This window comes from Babylonia areolata, chromosome 35 (assembly GCF_041734735.1).
Source record: "Babylonia areolata isolate BAREFJ2019XMU chromosome 35, ASM4173473v1, whole genome shotgun sequence".
NCBI lineage: Eukaryota > Metazoa > Mollusca > Gastropoda > Neogastropoda > Buccinidae > Babylonia > Babylonia areolata.
The window spans coordinates 16,057,970-16,078,432 of NC_134910.1; the positions used below are offsets into that span (position 1 = coordinate 16,057,970).

General features: G+C 45.6%; 2 protein-coding genes across 2 annotated transcripts in view; both read left to right on the top strand.

Moving 5' to 3' along the window:
* Positions 1-68: 68 nt before the first annotated feature.
* On the top strand, positions 69-13,003 carry LOC143277987 (endoglucanase E-4-like; the record flags this gene model as incomplete). Its single annotated transcript, XM_076583000.1, has 9 exons — positions 69-543; positions 3,283-3,470; positions 4,122-4,281; positions 4,668-4,779; positions 5,946-6,096; positions 8,722-8,842; positions 11,017-11,188; positions 12,351-12,541; positions 12,948-13,003. Coding segments are annotated over exons 1-9 (1,626 nt in total), but the record flags the coding sequence as incomplete, so codon positions are not given.
* A 35-nt stretch (positions 13,004-13,038) lies between these two features.
* The window catches only part of LOC143277988 (expansin-YoaJ-like), an 8,178-nt gene continuing 753 nt past the window's right edge, over positions 13,039-20,463 (top strand). The window contains exons 1-6 of the mRNA XM_076583001.1: positions 13,039-13,091; positions 13,557-13,615; positions 14,626-14,775; positions 16,560-16,659; positions 17,534-17,678; positions 19,116-19,291. Of these exons, the coding sequence (XP_076439116.1) occupies position 13,091; positions 13,557-13,615; positions 14,626-14,775; positions 16,560-16,659; positions 17,534-17,678; positions 19,116-19,291 (631 nt within the window). The 5' untranslated portion in view covers positions 13,039-13,090. The remainder of the gene's footprint in view (positions 13,092-13,556; positions 13,616-14,625; positions 14,776-16,559; positions 16,660-17,533; positions 17,679-19,115; positions 19,292-20,463) is intronic.

Genomic DNA, 20,463 nt, shown 5'->3' on the forward strand with positions numbered 1-20,463 from the left:
GCATAAATCAGGCATCTGCTCCCTGCGCACCCTTTTAGAAAACTTAAACCAAATGCGGTGCCACATAGATGGACCAGCCCAAACACTTTGACGCCGCCTTGAACCTGAAACTGAAAACTGAAAACATTTTCAGTCAGCGGACAGCAGATGGATGGAGGCAAAGGTGTCCAGTTTTCTCTGGACCCCACCCTCCCCACCGTCCACTCCCCAGCTGCGAAGACAACGTCTTCCCGGCCACGACAAAATCCACAACCTCTCAACCCGGAACAACGAAATCCACAACCTCTCAACCCGGAACAACAAAATCCACAACCTCTCAGACTGAAGCAACCAAGAGCTCCACAACCCAACGTCCAAACACCTCGGCCAACGCTCGGTACGACTACAGCCAAGCTCTGTCCGACTCTCTGCTCTTCTACCTGGCTCAGCGCTCGGGCCCGCTGCCCGATGACGTCATTTCCTGGCGGGGGGACAGCGCGGTGAATGACGGGACGCAGGGACCTGACGGACAGTGGCGGGACCTGTCTGGGGGGTGGTATGATGGTGAGTGGGGGTATGGTGGTGAGTGTGGGGTATGATGGTGAGTGGGGTGTGTGATGGTGAGTGGGGGGGTATGGTGGGGTATGATGGTGAGTGGGGGTATGGTGGTAAGTGGGGGGTGGTATGATCGTGAGTGGGGGGTGGTATGATCGTGAGTGGGGGGTGGTATGATGGTGAGTGGGGGTATGGTGGTAAGTGGGGGTGTGATGATGAATGGGACCTGACGGACAGTGGCGGGACCTGTCTGGGGGGTGGTATGATGGTGAGTGGGGGGGGGTGATGGTGGGTGGGGGTGTGATGGTGGGTAGGGTGTGTGATGGTGAGTGGGGGTATGGTGGTGAGTGTGGGGTATGATGGTGATTGGGGTGTGTGATGGTGAGTGGGGGGGTATGGTGGGGTATGATGGTGAGTGGGGGTATGGTGGTGAGTGGGGGTATGGTGGTAAGTGGGGGTGTGGTGGTAAGTGGGGGTGTGGTGGTAAGTTGGGTGTGTGATGATGAATGGGTGGTATGGTGGTGAGTGGGGGGTGGTATGATGGTGAGTGGGGGGATGGTATGATGGTGAGTGGGGGGTGGTATGATGGTGAGTGGGGGGGTGGTATGATGGTGAGTGGGGGGTGGTATGATGGTGTGTGTAGGGGTATGATGGTGAGTGGGGGATGGTATGATGGTGAGTGGGGGATGGTATGATGGTGAGTGTGGGGGGGGCGGTGGTATGATGGTGAGTGGGGGGTGGTATGATGGTGAGTGGGGGGTGGTATGATGGTGAGTGGGGGGTGGTATGATGGTGAGTGGGGGTGGTATGATGGTGAGTGTGGGGTGGTATGATGGTGAGTTGTAGGGGTATGATGGTGAGTGGGGGGGGGTATGATGGTGAGTGGGGGGTAGTATGATGGTGAGTGGGGGGTGGTATGATGGTGAGTGGGGGATGGTATGATGGTGAGTGGGGGGTGGTATGATGGTGAGTGGGGGATGGTATGATGGTGAGTGGGGGATGGTATGATGGTGAGTGGGGGGTGGTATGATGGTGAGTTGTAGGGGTATGATGGTGAGTGGGGGGTGGTATGATGGTGTGTGGTAGGAGTATGATGGTGAGTGGGGGGTGGTATGATGGTGAGTGGGGGTGGTGGTATGATGGTGAGTTGGGAGGGGGTGGGTAGTGTGTATTTGTTTGTGTTTGTGAGCGTGTGTGCTGTGTTTGTATGTGAGCGTGCATATGTGTTTGTGCATATCAGTCTCTCTCTTTTTCTTCTGCTGAAACCAGAAACTTTTCACTCTCAACAACCAAGGAAGACGTCAAACTCAACTTCCCCCTGTGTCTATATTTGTTACAACTGGGGATTCCCTCAAACGCAACTTTCCCCTGTGTCTATATTTATAACAGCAGGGTATTTCTTCAAACGCAACTTCCCCCTATGTCTATATTTGTAACAAACGGGATTTCCTCAAACTCAACTTCCCCCTGTGTCTATATTTGTAACAGCCTGGGATTTCCTCGAACTCACTTCCCTCTGTATCTATATTTGTAACAGCCGGGGATTTCCTCACCATCAACTTCCCCCTGTTTCTATATTTGTAACAACCGGGGATTTCCTCAAACTCAGCTTCCCCCTTTATCTATATTTATAACAGCCGGGGATTTCCTCAAACTCAACTTCCCCCTGTGTCTATATTTATAACAGCTGGGGATTTTCTCAAACTCAACTTCCCCCTGTGTCTATATTTGTAACAAACGGGGATTTCCTCAAATTCAACTTGCCCCTGTGTCTATATTTGTAACAGCCGGGGATTTCCTCAAACTCAGATATTCCCTGTGTCTATTATTTGTAACAGCATTGGATTTCCTCAAACTCAGCTTCCCCCTTTGTCTATATTTATAACAGCCGGGGATTTCCTCAAACTCAACTTTTCCCTGTGTCTATATTTATAACAGCCAGGGATTTTCTCAAACTCAGCTTCCCCCTTTGCCTATATTTATAACTACCAGGCATTTCCTCAAACTCAACTTTTCCCTGTGTCTATATTTATAACAGCCAGGGATTTTCTCAAACTCAGCTTCCCCCTTTGTCTATATTTATAACAGCTGGGGATTTCCTCAAACTCAACTTCCCCCTGTGTCTATATTTATAACAGCCGGGGATTTCCTCAAACTCAGCTTCCCCCTGTGTCTATATTTGTAACAGCCGGGGATTTCCTCAAACTCAACTTCCCTCTGTGTCTATATTTGTAACAGCCGGGGATTTCCTCGAACTCAGCTTCCCTCTGTATCTATATTTGTAACAGCCGGGGATTTCCTCACACTCAACTTCCCCCTGTGTCTATAATTATGTAACAGCCGGGGATTTCCTCAAACTCAACTTCCCCCTGTGTCTATATTTATAACAGCCGGGGATTTCCTCAAACTCAGCTTCCCCCTGTGTCTATATTTGTAACAGCCGGGGATTTCCTCAAACTCAACTTCCCCCTGTGTCTATATAATTATGTAACAGCCGGGGATTTCCTCAAACTGAACTTCCCCCTGTGTCTATATTTATAACAGCCGGGGATTTCCTCAAACTCAACTTCCCCGTGTGTCTATATAATTATGTAACAGCCAGGGATTTCCTCAAACTTAACTTCCCCCTGTGTCTATATTTATAACAGCCGGGGATTTCCTCAAACTCAGCTTCCCCCTGTGTCTATATTTATAACAGCTGGGGATTTCCTCAAACTCAACTTCCCCCTGTGTCTATATTTATAACAGCCGGGGATTTCCTCAAACTCAACTTCCCCATGGCTGGCTCCACCACCGTTCTCCTGTGGGGTCTCCTCAAGTTCCAAGATGGATACTCCGCTTCCGGTCAGCTTGCACGCATGCGCGAAGTTGTGCGATGGCCGCTGGACTACTTGCTAAAAAGCTGGGACGCACAGAATCAAATTCTCTATGGGCAGGTATGTGAGTGAAAAAAGCTCAATTCTGTATGGACAGTTATGCCATTTGAGATCTGTTAAAGCGTTGCTGAAAAGATTTTTTTTCTTTTGTTCTGTAATAATCGTTTTCGCGATTTGTTTAATGATACGTGTTGAAAGTTAACAGACACTGGGCGAGCACAAACTGAAACGTCGTGTGCAGTTGTTGTTGAGGAGATTCTACAGACAGCATTCTTGTGGTTGATTTTGATTGCTTAATTGGTTGATATAGATACGTGTGTGTGTGTGTGTGTGTGTTGTGGGCGCGCGCGCGCGTGCGTGCGTGCGTACGTGCATGTGTGTGTGTGTGTGTGTGAATCTATTCACGTATCTAATCATTTATGCACTATGTGTGTATGTGTGAGTGTGCACACACGCGAGCATACAAATAGCAAAATAGCTTTGATTGAATAAATGCAGCATGTTCACACCAACTACCATAGCCTGCAAAATGGGGGAAGGTGTGACAGAGAGCGACAGAGAGAGGGGGAAACAGACAGACGGACAGACAGACAGAGACACAGACAGTTACTGTCATGTAAGCAAACGGCACCAACAGCGATAATAACAGCGCTGTGTCCGAAGAGAGCTGGAGGCTTGCAAAGTGTCCGCACTGAACTGTGATCCACACAGGTGGGCAACGTGAACCTGGACCACAGCTTCTGGGGCCGTCCAGAGGACATGACCATGGACAGACCTGTCTACACGCTGACCCCCACTGCCCCGGGCTCCGACCTGGCCGCTGAAACCGCCGCTGCTCTGGCGGCTGGCTACCTGGCTTTCAAGGACACAGGTGAGGCGGTGAGGAGTGAGGTACAGGATGGTGGCTTTCAAGGACACAGGTGAGGCGGTGAGGAGTGAGGTACAGGATGGTGGCTTTCAAGGACACAGGTGAGGCGGTGAGGAGTGAGGTACAGGATGGTGGCTTTCAAGGACACAGGTGAGGCGGTGAGGAGTGAGGTACAGGATGGTGGCTTTCAAGGACACAGGTGAGGAGTGAGGTACAGGATGGTGGCTTTCAAGGACACAGGTGAGGCGATGAGACCATTTCGGCCGTCTATAAAGACCACAAGTAAAAGATAAAAATGTGGTTTTGTATGCAGATATCCTTTGAGATCGTTTGTGTGTGTGTGTGTGTGTGTGTGTGTGTGTGTGTGTGTGTGTGTGTGTGTGTTGCAGACCCCACGTACGCCAGTGGCCTGCTCCAGGCAGCCAGGTCTCTGTACACCTTTGCCGACACCTACCGTGGCTATTACCACGAGTCCATCACTGATGCTGCTACTGCTTACAGGTATCCCCCACCCCCCACCCCCCACCCACCCTCTCTCTCTCTCTCTCTCTCTCTCTCTCTTGGTCTGTCTCTCTTTGTCTCTGTCTCTATGTAGGTCTCTGTTTTGTTCTGCCATAGATCAAGATAGAAGAGGATTGGTGTCTTTGGTGGTTGGTGGATGCAGGTTCGTTGGCTACTTCTGCCATTGATCAAGAGAGGAGAGGATAGGTGTCTGTCTGTCTCTGTACCTGTAAGTCTGTCTGTCTCTCCTTGTCTCTGTCTCCGTGTATCTCTCTCCGTCTCTGTCTCTCTCCCCCATCTGTACGTCTGTCTTTCTGTCTGTCTGGCGGACTCATGTCTCTGTCTGTCTGTCTGTCTACGTCTCCGCTCCTCTCTTCTCTCCCAGTCTATCAGACTCTGTCTTTGTGTCTCTTTGTCTCTGTCTGTCTGTTTGGTTGGCTGTGCGGCTATCTGTCTGTCTGTGTGGCTATCTGTCTTTAAAGCAATCAGTTAATTAATCACTTGATCGATCCATTAATTACCATGTCATATCTGGAACTGCACCTCGATATCTCTCTGGCATCTTTCAAATCTGTTCTCTTCGCTCTGCTGCCGATGATAGAGCCTTCCGCATCCCAAAATACAAAAGAGAACAGCACGGTGGTCGAGCCTTTTCATCATCTTCTGTTCAAATATGGAACTCTTTGCCTCACCACGTCCGTCGCAGCCCCTTACTGCCTTCCTTTAAATCTGACCTCAAGACTTCCAGCAGCATTTCCTCTAGACCCTCTGTCAATCATGAAAATAGTTAGTTGATTGTGTAGGTCTATTTGTAACGCTGTATTGTATGTGCGTCAAATGCATGGATGGATGAATGGATGGATGTTTGTATTGTACGTACGAGTTTGTATGCGCATATAAATCTTTATTGTCCATGATTTTGAGTTGAGGACTGAGTGTGTTTCGTATGCGTGTGTGTGTGGATTGTAAAGTGCTTTGTGCAATGAGGAAAGCACTGATTATTAGAAGTTATTAGTAGTATTAATGTCATTATTTTTATTTTATTATTAAATATTGTAGATTATAATCAGTTTATCTGATATTTTTTATTCAATCAATAGATCGTTCGCTAGTGGATCGATAGATAATTAATAAGGCACACTCCTGGCCTGCCCCATCTTGCCCAGGTCCTGGGGGTACAGTGACGAGCTGTGTTGGGGCGCCGCCTGGCTGTACAAAGCGACAGGGGAGACCACCTACAAGAGCAAAGCGGAAGCCAACACGGGGTCTGTGACCAGCGGGGAGTTCTCGTGGGATGACAAAGGCGTCGGCTGTGCGGTGAGTTACCAACCGATCTGGAGAAGAGAGGACAGGTGTCTTTGGTGGCAAGTGGATGAAAGTTCACTTGCGACTTCTGCCATAGACCTAGATAGAAGAGGATTGGTGTCTTTGGTGGCAAGTGTATGTAATTTCCTTTGCCACTTCTGCCATAGATCTCGATAGAAAAGGAATGGTGTCTTTTGGTGATAAGCGGATGAAAGTTCCTTTGCAACTTCTGCTGTAGATATAGAAGATTAGTGCCTTTGGTGGTTGGTGAATGCAGGTTCATTCGCGACTTCTGCCATAGATCAAGAGAGGAGAGGACAGGTGTCTTTACTGACAAGTGTATGTAACATTATTTGCGACTTATGTCATAGATCTAGACAGAAGAGGTTTGGTGTCTTTGGTGGTAGGTGGGTGAAAGTTCGTCTGCGACTTCTGCCACAGATTTGGATAGAATAGGATCGGCGTCTCTGGTGGTAAGTGGATGAAAGTTCATTAATTTTGCAAGTTCCGCCGAAAATCTAGAGAGGATAGGTATTTCAGTAAATGTAGACCTGTCAATGCGATGTCCACCATAGATCCAAAGAGAGAGAAGTATTGCAGTAGATCTTGTTGCTAATGCCACAGGTACAGAAAGGGTCCTCAAAATGAATGTTAGTGAATGTAATTTGTCATTTCCGTCAAAGATAGGGCTACAGCGAGGAGAGGATATCTGTCTTCAGTGGTCGGTTACAACTTTTTGGTCATAAAAATGGAAGAAGAAGGTTGATGTCTTGAGTGGTAAGTTCCATTGTGACTTTTGTCATAGATATAGAGAGAAGAAGATAGGTAACCTGAGTGGTGCATCCTGTTGTTACTTCCTCCATAGATGTAGAGAGGATAGGAACTTCGAACAGCAGTGGATGAAGGTCACGCTTGCCCATAAAACGGTCGATGGAAATTTCTGGTGCAATGGGACACAACTTTTTCTGTGTGGTTCCACCATCGCAAGGTGAGATTCACTCCAACTGCACACCAAGTGTCAGTGAGTCATCATCTGCTGTACAGCTTGCACCAGAAACACACAAGAAAACGAAAAAGAGAAATAAATGCAAGGAGGGTGGAGAGGGCGAAGTCAAATCAAAATTGTGTTTCAGAATGGTAAATTGAATAAGCAACACTGCTTTATTTATCCATTTATTATTTTTACGTCAAGCCATCCATGAGAAAGACTATATATGCACAGTTGTAATACAAACATGAACTGATAAGAAGAAGAAAAAGACGGGGGAAAAAGATACTGTGGAGCAATAATTTATTTCTTCTAAACGTTACACGAGTTTGGCTGCAAACGTATTACCAAGACATTATTCAAACTCTTTTAATATTTTAACATATGTATGCATGTATGTGTGTGTTTTCTTAATTGAGTAGTTTACTTGACTTGATGTGAGCACAGTTTACTGCAGTAGAAAAAGTTGAAAGGTTACGGCAATCAGGGCCGTGAATACATATTCACTGTGTCCAGGGCTCTGTATAGCAAGGCGAGACCCAGTTCTTCCCTTCTATGCTTAACATACCCCAGCCGAAGCCATGTTCCATTTCACACCCGGGTGGAATTACGGAAAATCGTGCCTTTCCCAACACAAGGACACAACACCGTGACACAGCGTGGCTGGATCCCACTGGTGAATACTGTATCTGAAGTCTTACAGGTTCACCCGGGCACCTCACAGAAAATAAAACTATATCAGATAAAGTTAATGAACTAACCCACCCTCCCCTCCCACTTTCATCACATCGATTTTTTTTTTTCACTTTTCACTGTGGTTTATAATTCCACCTAACGCGAGCCTCACGGACTCCAGTTGAAGACCGAATTCAAGTCGTGCAGCTAAGTTATCCCAAAGTCATCACGCCTGCGTACCTGTGACAAGTTAAACTCCGCAGAATCCTCGTCGGTTTGTTTGTTGTTGTTGTTGTTGTTGTTTTTGGGGGGGTCTGCTTTGTTTGTATGTTTGTTTGTTGCTTTTTAATATTTTTTTTTATTAAACCACGCTAAATTGACAAACACTGATCGTCTGCAAGAAGCAGACCTTCATAAGTCATCAACTTCAACATCCTTTCAGTTCCGTTTCTCTCCCTGACTCCCCACGCCCCCAGCCCCCAGCCCCCCGCCCCACCTTGACAATACGAAAGGCGATGAGAATTGTGATCTTTCGTGGACCTCCCCCCTCCATCTCCCTATTTGTCACGGACTGAAACAGAACGGTCGCTGGTTAGTTTTTCATCGAATTGTCTAGTTATTTCTATTTGGCTTATAATTCTGTGCTCACCCACCTCTATCTCTGTCTCTCTCCTACCACCTGCCACACATACACGCACACACACTCACACACACACTCTCACACATATACACCCGTACACGCGCATACACACACACACACACACACACACACACACACAAATGTACATGTGCACACAAACACATACACACATGTTCACACACACACACACACATACACACACACACACACACACACACACACACGCACGCACGCACGCACGCACACACACACACACACACACACACACACACACACACACGTAACATGTATTCCCCAGGTTTTGCTGCATGAACTGGAGACCGACGCGGCCCAGAAACAGCAGTATGCTGACGCCGTCGACACCTTCACCTCAAAATGGCGGAACGGAAATGGCATCAGCGTCACTCCCTGCGGCCTGTCCTGGCTCCGCCAATGGGGGTCGCTCAGATATGCACGTGAGTGGTGACGTCATGGCCTGTGTGTATATCATGTGACGTTCATGTTGGCTGTTGGTGTAGAGACCACAGCCACGAACAACTTGACCTTTAGGGTGAAATGCCAATAGGTCGTCAAACTCACCCATACACTGTTGGTGCGTTCAGTTTGTCGCACCAACGCTTGCGAAAAGAAAAAAAAAGAAAAGGAAAGAAAATTTGAATTCATATACTTGCTTTGTATAGTTTCTTAACACGAGAGCAAATATAATGCTCACTGATGCATGCTTTGATGCCCTGAACAACTGAGGAAAAGTGATTAGACTTGTGCTCAGAAAACATGAAATTGCATGGTTAGAAAATACATAAACAAGGTCTCAGTGTTCTGACGAGACGAGGAAAGACAAGTCTACACTGAGAAGTACAGTTTCAGTTTCTCAAAGAGGCGTCACTGCTTTCGTACAAATCCACATACACCACACCGCTCTTGTTGCCACGGATTCTTCTTTCTTTTTCTTTTTTTCAGTGCGACAAGTGTGTGCTCCACACGTGACCTCAGTTTATCGTCTCATCTGAATGACTAGACACTGGATTGACAGAGAAGAACCCAGACTGTCATGGACACTGGATTGACAGAGAAGAACCCAGACCTTCACAGACACTGGATTGACAGAGAAGAACCCAGAACCTCACGGACACTGGATTGACAGAGAAGAACCCAGACTGTCATGGACACTGGATTGACAGAGAAGAACCCAGACCTTCACGGACACTGGATTGACAGAGAAGAACCCAGACCCTCACGGACACTGGATTGACAGAGAAGAACCCAGACCCTCACGGACACTGGATTGACAGAGAAGAACCCAGACCCTCACGGACACTGGATTGACAGAGAAGAACCCAGACCCTCATGGACACTGGATTGACAGAGAAGAACCCAGACTGTCATGGACACTGGATTGACAGAGAAGAACCCAGAACCTCACGGACACTGGATTGACAGAGAAGAACCCAGACCCTCATGGACACTGGATTGACAGAGAAGAACCCAGACTGTCATGGACACTGGATTGACAGAGAAGAACCCAGACCTTCACGGACACTGGATTGACAGAGAAGAACCCAGACCCTCACGGACACTGGATTGACAGAGAAGAACCCAGACCCTCACGGACACTGGATTGACAGAGAAGAACCCAGACCCTCACGGACACTGGATTGACAGAGAAGAACCCAGACCCTCACGGACACTGCATTGACAGAGAAGAACCCAGAACCTCACGGACACTGGATTGACAGAGAAGAACCCAGACCCTCATGGACACTGGATTGACAGAGAAGAACCCAGACCCTGATGGACACTGGATTGACAGAGAAGAACCTGGACCCTGATGGACACTGGATTGACAGAGAAGAACCCAGACCCTCACGGACACTGGATGACAGAGAAGAACTCAGACCCTCACGGACACTGGATTGACAGAGAAGAACCCAGACCCTCATGGACACTGGATTGACAGAGAAGAACCCAGACCCTCACGGACACTGGATTGACAGAGAAGAACCCAGACTGTCATGGACACTGGATTGACAGAGAAGAACCCAGAACCTGATGGACACTGGATTGACAGAGAAGACACAGACCCTCACGGACACTGGATTGACAGAGAAGCGTCCTAACCATTCTACCACCTTTCCCCCTTTTTCTGAAGTGTAACTGCTCACAACCTCCTGTATACAGAACGATGTGGGGTCTCTTTACGGCAATGAAGCCTCCTTACAAGCTGCAAAAATCTATCTAAAAAATACAACAACAACAAAAAAAAGATCTTTGTAGCAGTGAAATCTCTATACAAGTTAAAAACAAAACCAACCAAACAAACAAACAAAAAACCAAGGAAAAAAAGAAAAGAAAAAAACCTAACTGCCTATGCTAAACGGTACTTGCAAAAGTACAAGGAGGGTATGATTTTTTTCCACAGATGTACCTTGTCGTCTGAATTTCATGAAAAATGGAATCAAACTTTATTTCCTGTTTTTTCTTGACCTTTTTTTGTTTTTACACAAAGACGTGGAAGTGGATGTATGTAACTCTCTCTCAAATAAATCTCGCTTACAAATATATAAATATGTGATTGTGTGTGTATGTGTCGTGTGTGTGTGTGTGTGTGTGTGTGTGTGTGTGTGTGCAGTGAACGCGGCCATGATCTCACTGATGGCCGCAGAGAACGGCCTGGCCACAACGGCCAACAGAGACTGGGCGCTCAGTCAGCTCAACTTCGCGCTGGGAGACAACAAAAACCAAAGGAGTTACGTGGTGGGCTTCGGAGTTAACCCCCCTGAACGACCCCACCACGCCGCCAGGTGACGTGCACTCTTTATGTATGCAGGAACAGAACTCTGTAACATGGGCTGTAGTGTTAGAAATGAAATCTAGTTTGATAATCACATACTGTGGGGTGATGTCTTCTTTTCCGTGAACTCTGTGCAGAGTCACTGGGACACCACACCGAAGTGTTCATCAGATTCCTCCAGGTCTGTCAGTTGTGTGTCAAATGGTTTCCTGTCCATTCTGCAGTGTTGTCAGTTCATCATTCGTTTTAAAATTTTTATTATATTACTTTTTTTACCTGTCTTCCCCCTTTATCTCCCTCGCTCAACTGTTCCTTGGAGGATTATTTTATCAAGACCATCGAATCAGTGGCTGATGTAACACTGATCTTATCCAAATCGATACATTATTGTTTCATACACGTCAGGCTGTAATCTTCAGATATATCAACCCCATCTGTGTGGCAGATTGCGAGCTGGTCCAAACGACAAAGGCATGAGCCATGTTCTGAGCAAAACAGGATGAAGATTACATAGACTGTTCTCTTTCAGCCAGCGACTTGTACAGTTGTGCTTCCTCTTACTGTAATTGTTGTAATGTATTGTGTTGGGTTGGGTTGTATTATAGCGTTGTATTGTATTGTGCTGTATTTGATTGTATTGTATTCATTGTATTGTTGTGTATTGCATTGTAGTGTACTGTGTTGTATTGAATAGTGCTGTGTTACATTGTATTATGCTGTGTTGTATTGTGTTGAGTTGTATTGTTATGTATTGTATTATAATGTGTTGTGTTGTATTGTGTTATTTCTATCAAGAACAGATTTCTCTGTGTGAAATTCAGGCTGCTGTCCCCAGGGAGAGCACGTCACCCACAGCGTATCACCATATTTTGAAAAAATATACTACCAAAGAAAATTTTTCGACATGATTTAACCAGGTACAACCCTTTTGTTGCCGTGGGTTCTGTTACCTGCACCACGTGTATGCAGCACACGGGACCTCGGTCTTCATCCCAGTGACTAACCCAAAACTCAAGGTCTAGTTGAGGGGGCTGAGATGGGTGGGGGGATAACATCTGTGGACACTTGCTTCCTGTTGCAATTTCTGTATCACTGCCAGTGTTCCTCTCACAGTATTGTGGCCACTGGGGTCAGCCGGACTGGAAATAAGAAGAGTTCTGATTGGTTTTCAGCTCTTGCCCCTCTGCTCCCGCCACTTGTGATTGGAGCAACTTCAACTCCCCTGACCCCAACCCGCAAGTTCTGTACGGAGCTCTGGTTGGCGGGCCTGACGTCAATGGCGATTACGTCGACGATCGTACGGATTACGTCATGAACGAGGTGGCGTGTGACTACAATGCTGGGTTCCAGACTGTGCTGGCAGGTGCGTGTGTGTGTGTGTGTGTGTTTGTGTTTCTCATCTCACTCCATATAATAAAATTGTGACAATTTCTTGTGTTTGTGTGTGTGTGTGTGTGTGTGTGTTTCTCATCTCACTCCATATAATAAAATTGTGACAATTTCTTGTGTTTGTGTGTGTGTGTGTGTGTGTGTGTGTGTGTGTGTGTGTGTGAATGTATGTGTATGTTTCCAGTACCATAGGCGTCACGTCTGTAGAATTCAGTTTAAGTTTATAAACACAATGTACGACAATAATATATTACGAGAATATCAAACGCTTCTCAAATCATCGCTGGTTGTGAATGTATCAACCCCAATGGTTGATCAGTTTAGAGTTTGCTTTGGCATATATGGTACACAGCCCAAACTAAGGCTGTTTCCCCATACAGGATTGGTCAGTTTGGAGTCACGTGGTCAGCTGCCAACAGCCAATCCCACGTGTCCGCATCCACGTCCAGGGGGAAGCACCTCAGGGACTTCCCCAACGCCTGCCCCAACCAGTGGTCCCTCTGGTCCCACTTCCCCTCCTGACAGTGAGTTGTGTGTTCGAGACTTGGGTCGGTCTTACTGTGGTAAGGTGTGTGTGTTGTGTGGTGTGGTGTGTGTGTGTGTGTGTGTTTGTATGTGTGTGTGTGTGGTGTGTGTCTGTGTTTGTGTGTGTGTGTGTGTAGGGGGGGTTGATGGGGGTTGTGTGTGTGTGTGTGTGTGTGTGTGTGTGTGTGTGTGTGATTTATTGTGCTTTGTTTTGAGTATTTTATCAGATTTTGCAAACGGAATTCAGTCATGCGAATTTCACGCAGTTTAAGGTGACTAGCATGATCAGTTTGGTTGATTTGATACATCACTGTTGTCTTGGCATTATCTTTTTTTTGTCGTGTGAAATAACAGCTGTTTCAAAAATGAAGATATGACAATGGTCATTTACTGCTGATTTATCAACTATTGTTGGATTGATTATTGGTGTGTGTGTGTGTGTGTGTGTGTGTGTGTTCACGCAGTGACAGGCAGAGTGAACCAAGACATGCTGGATCTCTACCTCAACACGTACAGTGGAGATGTGAGTTCTCAGTTTTCACTTGGTACACCAATGCGGACTTTCAGCAACAGGAAAACACGTCAACAACACATCAGAAGCACTTGCAGAATATGATTGTTTGTGTAGCCTTTTCAGAACAAGTGCAAACATGTTTTGGAGCTATGATTGTTTGTGTAGCCTTTTCAGAACAAATGCTTCTCTTGCATCGAAGGTTATATTTCTCAAATGATAAACATCATCATCTTCAATGCCAGAATGCTGCACAGTTCATACATACCACTGTAGAAGAAATATAGCATCAACACATTAACTTGTTGCAGGGTATTACAGCTGCAGTTGATTGATTGATATAGATACTTATATAGCGCCTATCCTCGGTCGGAGACCAAGCTCTAAGCGCTTTACAAACACGAGGTCACTTACACAACAGGATGCTTACCTGGGGAGAGCCTACTGACGGCTGCCATTGGGCGCTCATCATTCGGTTCCTGTGTCGTTCAATCATATTTCAGGCACACACACATACACACTCAGACAAACATGTAACAGTTAACATTTTACGTGTATGACCGTTTTTGTTTTTATTTACCCCTCCATGTAGGCAGCCATACTCCGTTTTCGGGGGTGTGCATGCTGGGTATGTTCTTGTTTCCATAACCCACCGAATGCTGACATGGATTACAGGATCTTTAACGTGCGTGTTTGATCTTCTGCGTGCATATACACACGAATTGTATACATACAATTGATTTGTAAGGGTATTTCTATTTCATAGCATATAAAGAAGATAGATAATAATTATATTATTTTAAAAAAGAATAAACACAGCAACAACAAGCAACAAAATAAAGACGAAAAAAAGACAGACAACAGAACGACGAAAAGCAACAAAAGGTTGAACCTTAAACCTTAAATCTTTTCAGTATGTTTGCTTACAGTGTTCATTCCAGAGCACTTAGTCATAATGCTCGTTCTAGGGCACTTAGTTACAATGTTCATTCCAGGGCACTTTGTCATAATGCTCGTTCCAGGGCACTTACTACGGGGAAGGCCAGGAGGGCACGTGCACATATCATCAGACAGAGTTTCCGGCTGTAGGATTATCCAGTGAAATCGACGCTTTGGCCGCTATGAACTACATCATCTGGCATAACTCAAAGGCTTGTGGAATGTGCTTCAAGGTGAGATGGGACTGTTGGTGGTGGGTCGGAGGTGTGGCACTTTTTGCTGTTGTTGTTCTGTTTAGCTAACTGACGCTTTTTCTCTCCCACCCCTTTCTCTCACCCACCCCTTTTTCTCACCCACCCCTTTCTCTCTCCCACCCCTTTTTCTCACCCACCCCTTTCTCTCTCCCGCCTCTTTCAGACTACTTCTCTCTCCGTCTGCCTTTCTGTATTTTCTGGTCTGCCTCTGATTTTTTTTCTACTTACTTTACTTACTTTGTGGATGGTTTGGTTTTGTTATTAATTAACGTGCTTTTGTCTTGCAACGTCCTTGTGTGGGTGAGCTATAAACATTGACGATAAACTCAGGTCCTGTGTGCAGCATGAACGCAGAGTAACCCACGACAAGCCTGCCATGTTTTAAATCATAGTACTAGCTGCCTACACCACGTCAAGTCTGCCATGTTTTAAATCATAGTACTAGCTGCCTACACCACGACAAGTCTGCCATGTTTTAAATCATAGTACTAGCTGCCTACACCACGACAAGTCTGCCATGTTTTAAATCATAGTACTAGCTGCCTACACCACAAGTCTGCCATGTTTTAAGTCATAGCACTAGCTGCCTACACCACGACAACAAGCCTGCCATGTTTTAAATCATAGTACTAGCTGCCTACACCACGACAACAAGCCTGCAATGTTTTAAATCATAGTACTAGCTGCCTACACCACGACAAGCCTGCCATGTTTTAAATCATAGTACTAGCTGCCTACACCACGACAAGCCTGCCATGTTTTAAATCATAGTACTAGCTGCCTACACCACGACAAGCCTGCCATGTTTTAAATCATAGTACTAGCTGCCTACACCACGACAAGCCTGCCATGTTTTAAATCATAGTACTAGCTGCCTACACCACGACAAGCCTGCCATGTTTTAAATCATAGTACTAGCTGCCTACACCACGACAACAAGCCTGCAATGTTTTAAATCATAGTACTAGCTGCCTACACCACGACAAGCCTGCCATGTTTTAAATCATAGTACTAGCTGCCTACACCACGACAAGCCTGCCATGTTTTAAGTCATAGTACTAGCTGCCTACACCACGACAAGCCTGCCATGTTTTAAATCATAGTACTAGCTGCCAACATGGCGGGGGAAAAACGGTAAAACGCGTTAAAGCCCACTCGTATACATACGAGTGAACGTGGGAGTTGCAGCCCACAAACGAAGAAGAACAAATTGATATACGATAACCGGAAACTATCAATCAGTCAAATGTATACATTGATTTAATAAGATAAAGGCTGATTTACGCATAACAGGACAAAGATGAACATTTTTGTAACCAAGTTCAGCAAAGATGTTAAACGCATATGTGGAGAACTGATTTTCTAGCAAACAAGCACGTAATGTTTGAATGTCAGAGTCGAAAACCGTTTCTACCAAACTTCACCGAAAGTTTTTGTGAGTAAATGTATTTTCAAAGATTTCAAGATACTATTCATTATTGTAGAAGGTTTGCTGCGTTGTCCAATAGGATACTTTTTATAGTTGTTATAGGTGTTTAATGTTAGCGGTTCCTTCCATATTCCTTATGTCCTTTTTTCCCCTCAACGTTCTGTCTCTCCCTATGCCCCCTCCACACGCACGCACGCACGCACACACACACGCGCGCGCGCGCAAGCATGCACGATGTTGATGATGATGATGACGATCATGATGATGATGGTAATGGTGATGATGAGGGTAACGATGATGATGGTGATGATGATGATGATGATGACGATGGCAGGTGACGGGAAAAGGAGTGGGAGCAGGGAACGACCCACTGAATGGAGAATACATCGTGTTCGTCAAGGACCTGTGTCCTAGTGGAGCCTGCAGCAAGGATGGTAAGAGATAGAGAGAACGTAAGAAGAAGACAGAAAGTAAAATTTAAGAAAGAAAGAAAGAAAGAAGGAAGGAAGAGAGAAGTATAAAGAAAGAAAGAACGACAGAGAGAATGAAAGAAGAAAGAAAAGAAAGAAAGAGAGAAGACAGAAGGTAAATAAAGAAGGAGAAAGTAATAAGAAGGAAAAAACAAAGAAAGTTGAAGGAATGAAAGGAGAAAGACTTTGAAAAAGATGAGAAAGAAAGAAAAGAGAAGAGTGAGGGAAAGATAAAATAAGAAAGAAAACAACAAACAGAAAGAAAAGCGAGACGAAAGAAAAAGACAAAAAAGACAGAGTGAGAGAAACAGGGGGATAAAGAGAGTGAGCGAAGAAAGAGAGAGAAGGGAGAGAGAGAGAGAGAAAGAGAACTTTCTTATTTAGGGGAAAAAAGAACATAAAGCCTGTTTTCACCGTGCCCTCATGAAGGGATAATATAACAAACACGCAATACAAAAAATAACATAACACAGGTAAATCCAAAATTTCGAAAGGAAAAAAGAAGAAGGAAAAAACACCAGAACAACATACACACATGCATAAATACTATTCACAACAGAGAGTCAGAAAGAATGAATGAAAGAAAGAAGGACGGAGACAGACACACACGGAGAGACAGAGACAGAGAAGAAGCCAAGCACCCAGCCTGGCAAACAAACAAATAGATCAACCAGAAATGATAGACACGCTGTAAAAGTAAAACACGCCCACACAGACACGCAGAGAACACGCTCGAACCCGAGCACGCTCACAATATATATATATATATATATATATATATATATATATATATATATATATATGTGTGTGTGTGTGTGTGTGTGTGTGTGTGTGGCAGGAAGTGTGGACTTTGCTCTGAACGGGGACGGTCGCTGGGACATTGAGATCCAGGCGGTGCAGTGTCCGGTGGCCAACAACAAGCTGCAGTACTCCTTCCAGGGTTCGAACCCCTGGTACCTCAAACTGCAAGTCAGCAACTACAGGTCTGAGCCTCCTTACCTCTCTTCTCCCTTCCTCTTACCTTCCATCTTACACACCCCCACCCCCACGCCGCACCCCCTCCAGCACGCTTCTTTCTCCATCTGTCTGTCAGTCAGGAAACTTCTCTTTTGTCTCTCTGTCCCTATCCTTACTATAATGATGATAATAATAATGATAATAATAATGATAATGATAATAATAATAATAATAATAATAATAATAAAGTACATCTATATAGCGCCCTTTCTGTCTGAGAGCTCAGGGCGCTTTACATGAAAGAAAAATATTACAAGTTACATAAAACATTCATGACCACTAACGTGCTACCTGTGTCATCATCAGTGTCTAACACCGTGCTACCTGTGTCATCAATGTCTAACATTGTGCTACCTGTACCATCATCAGTATCTAACATCGTGTTACCTGTGTCATCATCAGTGTCTAACATCGTGCTACCTGTGTCATCATCAGTGTCTAACACCGTGCTACCTGTGTCATCAATGTCTAACATCGTGCTACCTGTGTCATCATCAATGTCTAACATCGTGCTACCTGTGTCATCATCAATGTCTAACATCGTGCTACCTGTGTCATCATCAATGTCTGACATCGCGCTACCTGTGTCATCATCAATGTCTGACATCGTGCTACCTGTGTCATCATCAATGTCTGACATCGCGCTACCTGTGTCATCATCCATGTCTGACATCGCGCTACCTGTGTCATCATCCATGTCTAACATCGTGCTACCTGTGTCATCATCAATGTCTAACATCGTGCTACCTGTGTCATCATCAATGTCTAACATCGTGCTACCTGTGTCATCATCAATGTCTAACATCGTGTTGCTACCTGTGTCATCATCAATGTCTAACATCGTGCTACCTGTGTCATCATCAGTGTCTAACATCGTGCTACCTGTGTTGTCATCAATGTCTAACATCGCGCTACCTGTGCCATCATCAATGTCTAACATCGTGCTACCTGTGTCATCATCAGTGTCTAACATCGTGCTACCTGTGTCATCATCAATGTCTAACATCGTGCTACCTGTGTCATCATCAATGTCTAACATCATGCTACCTGTGTCATCAATGTCTATCATCGTGCTGCCTGTGTCATCATCAGTGTCTAACATCTGCTACCTGTGTCATCATCCATGTCTAACATCGTGCCACCTGTGTCATCATCAGTGTCTAACATCGTGCTACTTGTGTCATCATCAGTGTCTAACATCGCGCTACCTGTGTCATCATCAATGTCTAACATCGTGCTACCTGTGTCATCAATGTCTAACATCGTGCTACCTGTGTCATCCATGTCTAACATCGTGCTACCTGTGTCATCAATGTCTATCATCGTGCTACCTGTGTCATCATCAATGTCTAACATCGTGCTACCTGTGTCATCATCAATGTCCCACCCTGTGCCCCGTGCAGACTGCCCCCTAACGAGGTGTCCATAAAGAAGAACGGGGTGTGGAGGACGATGACCAAGACCAGTGACGGGTACTGGACACTGAATGACGGGGTGGAGATGACCAACACCCTGGACATTCCTGTCCGCGTCACCGCCATCAATGGTGAACAGCTGGAAGACACCATTCCTCAGCTGGGTACAGTGCGCTTTCCCGTCTGTCTGTTCATCTCTGTCTGTCTGTCTGTCTGTCTGTTCATTTCTGCCTGTCTGCCTGCCTGTCTGTCTGTCTATCTGTCTCTGTCTGCAGTTTTTCGTTCATATCTCACACTTAATGGCTGCAGTGTTCCTGAAAGCGATTCATTCTGTAACCATCGACATTATTATTATGGTTATTATTGATGGTAGTGGTAGTGGTAAAAGTGGTAGTGGTTGAAATAGTAGGAGGAGGAGGAGAAGGAGGATGTGTAGTATTTGTAGTTTTAGTAGGAGAAGGAGGAGTAGTGGTAATGGTAGTAGTAGGAGGAGGAGGAGGGGGATGAGTAGTAGTTGTAGTTTTAGTAGGAAGAGGAGTGTTAGTAGTGGTAGAAGTAGGAGGAAGAGGATGAGAAGAATGAGGAGGAGGTGAAGTAGTTGTAGAAGTAGAAGTAGCAGCTTATATCACAGTTTGACATAAGTTTACAGTTGGGCCAACAGCAAAGTGAGAGCTGTATTATCAATGGTTTCTCCATTGCAGTGGGAAATCATTTACTGCTTAGTCTTTTTTGTGAAGGATTATGACTCTCAAACTACGAGGAAAATTGCACTGGCTCTTAGTGCTGCAGCCTTGGGGGCCAGGTGGCCTTTGGGATCCATCCCAACGCCGACTGCCCAATACCCTCTTGGCCGAGAGAGTGGGGATGTAACTTGGGCAAGACACTCTCCACTCCCAGATAGTCGGGACAGCAGTTACAATCCTGTTATTCTGATGGTCATAGTCGGACACGATACAGTAGTTGTAGTAGGAGCAGGAGGAGGAGTATTCGTTTCCCTTCTTTCTTCTTTTCTTTCTTTTTCTTCTTACCATTATGATCTCACGCTTTTCAAAGACACCTGGAAGGAGCGGCGGAAGAGCATGTGGGTGGTGGCTGCTGATTTCATGCACATGTTTGGATGATGGGCATTCATGAGGGTGGTGGATGAGGGTGATGATGATGATGATATGAATACTTATATAGCGCCTGTCCTCGGTCGGACACCAAGCTCTAAACGCTTTACAAACACGGAGTAATTACTGGGTAGAGCCAGCTGAAGGCTGCCATTTGGGTGCTCATCATTCGTTTCCTGTGTCATTCAATCAGGTTTCAGTCACGCACACATACACTCATACAG